This window comes from Furipterus horrens, unplaced genomic scaffold, assembly GCF_987537825.1.
Source record: "Furipterus horrens unplaced genomic scaffold, mFurHor1.1.pri manual_scaffold_3, whole genome shotgun sequence".
Classification (NCBI taxonomy): Eukaryota; Metazoa; Chordata; class Mammalia; order Chiroptera; family Furipteridae; genus Furipterus; species Furipterus horrens.
Genome location: NW_028327173.1, coordinates 84119460 through 84128019, shown reverse-complemented (window position 1 = coordinate 84128019; position 8560 = coordinate 84119460). Strand labels below are relative to the sequence as shown.

Genomic DNA, 8560 nt, shown 5'->3' with positions numbered 1-8560 from the left:
TATAAAACAGAACTGAACTGATCAGATTTTGACATTGGCTTTTGAACATTACAATGCTTCCCCACTTAAAAAAAATTCCTCATAAATATATTCCTGTATGTAACTTACAACAATGCTCTTCAGAGAGGAAAATCATTTTTTGAACATGTAGTTCAGAAACTGGTCAATTTACTTTAAAGAACCCAGTCATTAATTATTTAGTAAAATGAAATCCTTTTTTTTTTTTTTTTGGCAAATGAATAATCAATTATCCCCTTTCCAAATACATTTCTTTTTCCTAAGTTGAAATTTTTCTCTCTGACTTTTCCCTTTCCTAGTCAACTCTCCAGAACTGACTGACTTCTAAAGCCATCCCCCAACCCCTGGGAATCAACTCTATTTTTCAATGTTCTAATTTAGCATCCCCTTAAAACCCACATTCATTTGTGCTCACCTGGATAGTTGGTATATGTCAGTAGATTGCGCATTCTCTCTCTCTCTCTCTCTCTCTCTCTCTCTCTCTCTCTCTCTCTCTCTCTCCTTCTCTCTCCCTCTCTCTTCCTCTCTCTCTCTCTCTCTCCTCTCTCTCTCTCTCTCTCTCTCTCTCTCTCTCTCTCTCTCCTTCTCTCTCCCTCTCTCTTCCTCTCTCTCTCTCTCTCTCCTTCTCTCTCTCTCTCTCTCTCTCTCTCTCTCTCTCTCTCTCTCCTGTGAGTCATTACAATTTCAGTAGAATCACAATAGAGTTCAGAACCTGTCGCCCACACCATTCTGTAAGCTAAAGGAACCAGAAGACAGCTTTCTCTTGTAAATGTCAAGTGTTCAGCATGTCTCCATTGGGGGCTGAATAGAAATGTAACCTTAGAAAAGTTAAGTCCCTGGATCTAGGCAAAGCTTTGAGCACAGATATACCTCATTCTATTGTGATTTGCTTTATTGCACTTCACAAGTGTTTCAGTGCATGTTTTAATTTGTTTGTTTTTTACAAATTGAAGGCAAGACCCTCTACCAGCAAAATGATTATGACTCGCTTTATTTTGCTGGTCTTGAATCAAATTCCCAGTATCTCAAATGTATCCCTGCATTCTGAGTCCAAAGTTGGCTTTTGACTTTTCCTACAAGTGCATATAATTGGTAGTTTCAGCTTCCTCTTTCAGCAGACTTAACTCTCTGCAACACCAACTCTTGTGTCTAATTTGTTCTGAATGGATAGAAAAGCCCACAAGACAAACAGCAGGATACTTTCATATTTATCTTAGGAACAATCGGCATAGCTATGTACATGGGATAGAAGAGTCTGGTGATCTTCCTTCCAAAGCTTCTTAAATGTAGCTTCTTTTATCCTAACAAGCCAACATATCCCACATCATGTCATACTTATTACCAATTCTACTTGGTCAACAAAGGGTGCAAGAAGGTGGTAGAAAACCCATTAGAGAGCTTATATCAGGTTCGTGCAAAAGTAATATCCAACTTTTTTAAAAGAAAGTTTTAGATAGTATTTATTAAATTTGTGCCTCTTCTTGTAATTTTTTTATTGTCACAGTGACTAATTTACACCTTATTTTTTCAGATTATCAAAGTATTGTTCATAATCATCCACAATATTTGCAGCCATCTTCATCTCATCTAAAGACCACATTAGAAATGTTTTATTCTATGAGTTTCATAAAGATGCCAATGCAAGTACAGCAGCAAGGTCTATTCAGAGCGCTTAAGGGGATGATGCAGTGTCTGAAAGAAGTTGCAGGAGACGGTTTTCCCATTTCCAAAGTGGGGATTTCAGTTTGAAAAACAAGCCAAAAGAGGATCATCCAAAAAACTTCATTCCACAGTATTGGAAGCTGTTGTCACAGAAAACCCCACCATTACCTCTAGGGAACTTTCAGAACAATTTAACTTAGCCCATACAACCAAGCTATGCCAACTGAAAAGGATCAGAACAGTTTCAGTATTTGGAAAATGGGTCACACACGAACTGTCTCCAGAGAATCTGCAACAGCGTGTTGCTTGCTGTGAATCATTGCTTCCGCGACACCTTCAGCCACCATTTTTAGGTAGGCTTGTTACAGGTGATGAGAAGTGGATACTTTACCATAACATTAAATGCCGCCAATCATGGGTCAGCGAGGAGGAAGAAGAGTTCAACAACCAAGAGGAGGACTTCATCCAAAGAAGATCATGTTGAGTATATGGTGGGATATGGGAGGAATTGTCCATTATGAACTGTTAGACAACAATCAAACAATTACTGCTAATCTTTACTGTGAGCAACTTTGTCATCTGAAAGCAGCTTTGAACCAAAAATGACCCTCCTTAGTCACAGAAAAGGTGTCATCTTCCATCATGATAATGCTCGTCCTCACAAAGCTTGACTCACCAAAAATTTCTTGAAAAAGCTTGGTTGGGAAATATTGCTTCATCCTCCATATTCTCCTGACCTTGCTCCTTCTGATTATCACTTGTTTCGGGGACTACAGAACCATTTTCATGGTCTTAGGCTGACATCAAGAGAAGAGGTTGAAACTGAGTTGGACTCATATTTTGTTTCAACACCTAAATAATTTTACAAGCGTGGCATTTATAAGCTAGTTGACAGATGGAATAAGGTTCTAGAAAGCAAAGGAGGTTATGTTAATGAATAAATATTTTCATAATCATGGGCTTTTTCATTTTTAAAATAGACCTCAAAATTGGACATTATTTTTGCATTAACCTTAGATTTGGCTATTATTATGCCTTTCGTGAGCAGATCTCAAATATTGTGCCTAAAAATACATACTGAGGTTTGACAGGGGGATATCAAACCAGAATAAGTTCAGCTATATAACCAAAGGTTTTGTTTGTTTGTGTATTTGTTTCTTTTTGATATTGGGATTATTATGCTACATTCAGACAGAGATGAATGCATATAGACAGATTTTTATGATTTGGGTGAAAGATTTGACCAAGCAGAGGCAGGAAGAGGAAGAAAGACCAGGAAAAAAGGGAAAAGGGTAAAAACAAATGTCCACTCTGTATTTCACTTCAGAATATGGCTCACAGTTATAATTACCCACCTTGCTTTGCAGCTCAGAATAAAAGTGGCATTGCACCAAACCCTACCCAAGCAGCAGTCGTGATTATAAAGTACTCCACACCTTGGAGAATGAAGGAGACAGGAGCATAATTTTAAATGCAAATTAAATTGAGGGGGTAGCAGAGAGAACACACAAAAGACAGTAAAACAAAACCTTTCAATTTTCTTAAATTAGCAGTCTAATGTGTTCTACAGAGCAGCTCCACTCAGATCTCTTTTAGGGGTTGCATTTCATCACAATATAAAATGGGAAAATCCATCACCTTCCCCTGCTCATGTTCTTGAATTGAGATTGAAGGGAAAATTAGAAGCTGTTCATTTGGGCTTGCAGGCTCAGCATCGCGCACAGCTTCCTTTTAAGCTCTACAGTGTCCTTGCTGAAAGGGGCCAAGGAGTGCTGGTGAGTATCTGCTAACTTTAAGACTCTTCCTTTCAGATATCTTTCCTGCCTACCTTTCTTCTGGCGGGGTTTGGGGTGTGGGTGCCAGAATCTCACAAAAGATTTATGTTATAATTTGTCTTTTGAAAGCTGGGAAATTTCAGACAGCTTTTCAAGCGTCTTTCAGTGACTGATTAACAGAAGGCAAGAGAGTTATTTTCAGCCTAGATGCCGATCACTGATCTTTGCAATAATTTTGACAGAAGAATGTTTAACATGTACTAGCTAAAATGACCTTTCTCTACCACCCTAGACAGCATTAGGGTAAGACCCAGTGCCCCCAACAATTTCTAGACAACTTTCTTACATTAACTATTTAATCATATAATTCTGTTGTCATTGCAAGTCAACCTGGAACTTGGGGCTATAAAAATAAATTATTAAACCAAAAATCATCATTTTAATGATTATGACACTTCTCTGCATAAGAGATGGGAAGAGAGAGGGGAATGGAGAACATACCCACATGACAGTTATATGTAGATTTTAAGGGGATGATTTTCTGCCAAAGTTTTGCACAGGAGACTGGTCATTTTCTTCCTTCACTGTGGAATATACAAAGAAAGAGGCTGGCGTCACATTCTGTTGCTAAGGTAACATGCTCTGGACCATTTTATTTGATAAAAGCAAGTCCAGTGGACAGAATATGTTATTCATTGCCATTCTCATAAAAAAATCAAAATTGTTTACTTCCACCGGGAATATTTAGTAAGATCAAAGACTCTCTGGCTGAAATTGCTCTTGCTTTTATTGCTGGCAGTTGACCCTTAATTTTTTTTTTCTTTTTGCAGTAAGTATGATTTGTTTTGGGGGTACCTTTGGGTATTTATTAAAGTTTCCTCTTACCAGACTTGGTTTCTTAAATTAAAATTTTGTACCGTTAGAAAGAGAAATAGCCGGATTAGCCTTCTGAACTTGATTTTAATGACTTTGTCTTGTTAATTCTTACCAAAAGCATCCTACAGAAATAGAATAGTTCGTTTGTGCATGTGTCAGGCTGCATATGCTTGAAAGAACCCAGCAGGCGGAATGGTTCTTACTGAAATATATAAGCTTCCTGACAGAATAGTGCGTGATAACATTGTGGGGATCACTGTAACTGAAATAATTGTCATTGCTCTACAGACCAGGATTCTTTCTTAAAAACAGCCTGTATCAGGAGCAAGCAGGTAATAATCCTGTAGTACTTTATAAAATGTGCTAGAAGGAATTGCTATTAAGGAAGGGATTCAAGGCATTTTGCAGCAAACAGGTCAGCATCTGTCATAAATGCAAAGCATCTCTAAGTGGAGGCTGATTCCCAGGCAATTCTTGCTGCTCAGGGGGAACTAGAACTCTCTGGATCAATTGAAGATCAATATTAAGAAAGGCTGACACTTAATGATGCCATTTATCATACAGACCTTTAGAACATGGATAATATATTAATTTCACAGTATGTTTTCCAGTTAATATACAACAAGGAAAGACTGGTATGCTATCTCTTTTTAGACTGGATCGTCTGTTGTTTTTTTTTCTGAGTGGAATATATTACTTTAAATGAATGTTAGTTCAATGTGGCATTTTCTCATACAGTAAGAAAACTGTTGAAGGGTGGCTTTAGAATTGGATATGTCAGTCAAATAATGGGATATTATAATGGAATAACTTAAACATATATATATATACACACACACATGTTTGGAGCTTTAAAAACCTATTTGACAGTCTAAAATACTGTGAGGTTTTTTGTTTTTTTTTTCCTCTTTCATAGGCATACAAGTAATTATTTTGTCTTAAAACTCTGTATTGGAAACATCAAGGATGGATTATCCCAAAATGGATTATTTTCTGGATGTCGAGTCTGCTCATAGATTTCTGGATGTCGAGTCTGCTCATAGACTCCTAGATGTTGAGTCGGCTCAAAGATTCTTCTACAGTCAAGGAGCTCAAGGTAATGAATAAAATGGGAGAAAGAGAGAAAAGCAAAAGTGTGAAAGGCATTGAGATGCGTTTACCCCTGGAAAAGGCTGAGTTTGCAGTCACTGCACCTGGAAAGACCTAGGGCACCCTGACCTATCTGACTGAAATCGAACTGGATTAGAGGCTCCCAAGATCAGCTTTGAGCTTCCACAGCTGCCTTATCTATTTTAGATGAATGCACTTACTGCCTCAAGGAATTAGCAGTGTACTCAGGGAGCGGTAAGGAACATGCCTCTTGTGAAGTGTTGCTGATGTGTTCTTTTTTATTACATATTTTAAGATGGCCAGTTGGCTCCAGTTGGCTCACTCTTCTGTTCAAGGGTGCATTTAGAATGTTTCCCTCCACATTAGAGTACAGAAAGAAGCTTGAATGTTTTGTGGGATCTCCTGGGAGGCAGGAGAAATTTTTAGCATATTTTATGTTTTCTCTTTCCCATGGAATAGTTAGGGTATTCAGTCAAAGCAACTTGATGGTGAGCATATTCCAAATGGTACAACTGATGTAGTCAGGAGCAGTGCAATGTCTATATATTCCTAAATAGAAAAATATTTGAATTCTTGGAAGTCACAAGAGAGAGCAGAGAAGGAAATGCTGTTTTGATAATGCTGGCTTGTTTCACTTTTAGTGGTGACAGTACTTCACACAGAGCACTGATAATATTCGCCTTGGCTTTCTCAGTGGTGTCTTCTAAATAGATTTCACCTGGCTCTCAAGCCAATTTCTCGTGGCAACTTTGAGGGCTTCCAAGCCTCCTCCTTCTGTTTCCTTTTTCTGGGTATGATCCAATCTTCTTAAAGTCAAAATGGGTTAGCATTTATCTGGTTTTTCTTTTTGGGTCAGTGCACTCATCGGCAGAGCTTAAATTCACAAAAGTGATATAATAGCTAATTCTTCTCACCCCTCTGCTGTATGTAATTAGCACTGCTATTCTCAACCACTTAAAAAGACATGAAAATGTTACTGAAGTAGGAGAAGGGTAAGATGCTGGCCACAACCTTCAGCATCCTTTGGGTCTGCAAGTAAGATGTCAGAAAGAGATGGAGAAAGAAGGACAAAAAGGAAAGGGGGCTGAAGCAGGACTCAATCCCATCTCCAGTTCCATGCTTAAACATTGCTGGATCCAATCCATTGAATATGAATGGGAGAATAATGTTCAGTGGGGAGTAACACACCTGAGCTATATAACGTGTCAGAATAAGAGAAGAGGGTGGCAATTAATTGTAAATAATAAATGTGTCCACTTTGCCTTGCGGTAGAGACAGTTTAAACATTTAAGGAGACACGGCTTTGGGTTTTTAATGGAAGGAAAAAAGGCAGGATGTGGGAGTCTCAGGGGACTCAAGGCAGCCTGGTGGTTGTCAGCAGATGGAGTTGGGGGTGGAGTGGTCAGAATTGTCACCATCAATGACTGGTTTAGACACCAGAGTTGGAACGACCAGAAAATGTATGGGAGGTGGTAGCATAAGCTACTGCTGCTTCCTGATATTACATTCATTTTAGGGTAATCAGAATGACGTTTCAATCAAAGAATTTTGGACTTGTATTAAGGGTGGAGGTTCCCTAAACATCACCTAGGTATATTTAAAAAAAAAAAAAAAGCCCAGACTTCCTGAATCAGAAATCCAAGTGTAAAGTTTAGGAGTTTGAATTTTAATCGAGAGCCTATGGTAATGCCCTAGCTGGCACACTAGTCTAGGAACCCACATTTAAGAAACAATCCATCCATTCCAGTTTCTCTCTTTCCACCCAGAACAGGAACACTCTCCTTAATATTAGAGGCAGGATAACACTCTTAATTCTGACTACCTAGGTTCAAATCCTGGGTCTGCTATGGTGAATCTGGGCAAAATAACCTATTTGAACTTTAGTTCCCTCCTTTGAAAATAATAGTGCCTAATTTATAAGTTGTTAAGTGCATTAATAAGGTAAAATTTTAAAGTTTTTGCAACATAAGAAGTGCTATACAGAAATGAATGAATAAAATAAACATCCCTGGGAAAAGGCCATCTCTCCTCTGAAATGTCAAATGAAGATACATGTTGCCTTGCAAATAAATATAGCCTAGTAGTTTAACCTCCTATTTTGGGTAAACTTTTAAAAAATAAATGCTAAAACACAATGATCATTTCCTTGCCTCATCAAAAGTTAACTCAGAAAAACTGAAAAATAATGACTGTTTGTCTTGGTACTCCACATCTACCTAGTTCTTCCTTTCTTTTCCTTCCAACACCTTATCCAGAGTCCTACCACCTAGAACTGGTCACCTCTATAGTCTCCTCTCTAGGCCTCCTCTGTCACTATAATGTGGGACTTCTCACTGCATTGCTCCAGCTCCTTCACAGCTGCTTCCTTCCTCTCGTCACAAATGCCACAGGCTTCCCTAGATAACAAGCTCCATGGTTACCTGATAAATGGCTCCAAGTGATTGGGCAGAGGCCTGAGGACCTGAGGAAGGAGGGTAGCATGGGAGCTGACTCTTGAGAAAGTCATTTGAGCCAGCTGGGGCCTTGTGCTGCTGCTGAATCACGAACACATGGTGGCTCTCTATTTGGTCAGCTCAATCCAGGAACAGAGAGACATTAGTTAAGTCAAGTAGCCCCATTTTGGTACCTTCTTCTGCAACATGCATGACCTAGGATGTGGTCAGTTAAACTGGTGTGTGATGACTGATTACCTTTTTGAGTTGTCCATTCTAGAGTTCACACAGATATTTCTACAGATTGAATCAAGAGTTCTTACAGGTACAAATACTTTTAAATGGGAAAGCTAGAAAATATGAGTTTTTCTCATTTTCCACATCACCATTCTTATGCCAATTTATTTATAAATTCGTAAACTTCTGGAAACCAACCCATTCAATGTTAATAACATGCAAAATGTTTATCCAAAGAAACAATACCAGTATTATAATGTTTGTGACCCTAATACAGTTTTTCAGTTTTTATTGTAAAGTGGTAAGAGCCTGTCCCCAAGAGGAGGATTTTTCTAGCTAGTAAGAGCAAGAGGAATGCAGGAAAGTGAGAAGGAGGGAAAAAGTTATTCAGTCTATGTTGGGACAGCTTCTTCTGAAGTCCCAGAGATTTTCAAAAGTCAGTTGTCTGCT

The 8560-nt window shown here is 38.5% G+C and overlaps 1 protein-coding gene across 2 annotated transcripts in view; it reads left to right on the top strand.

Annotated features, from left to right (window-relative positions):
- Positions 1 to 3392: 3392 nt before the first annotated feature.
- PHACTR1 (phosphatase and actin regulator 1) overlaps positions 3393 to 8560 on the top strand; it is a 551412-nt gene continuing 546244 nt past the window's right edge. Inside the window, exons 1-2 of one of the 2 annotated variants that reach the window (XM_090269807.1) lie at positions 3393 to 3455; positions 5248 to 5427. In XM_090269807.1, coding sequence (XP_090125933.1) covers positions 5298 to 5427 — 130 coding nt within the window. In that variant the 5' untranslated portion in view covers positions 3393 to 3455; positions 5248 to 5297. The remainder of the gene's footprint in view (positions 3456 to 5247; positions 5428 to 8560) is intronic. The other variant, XM_090269809.1, reaches the window with a different exon arrangement.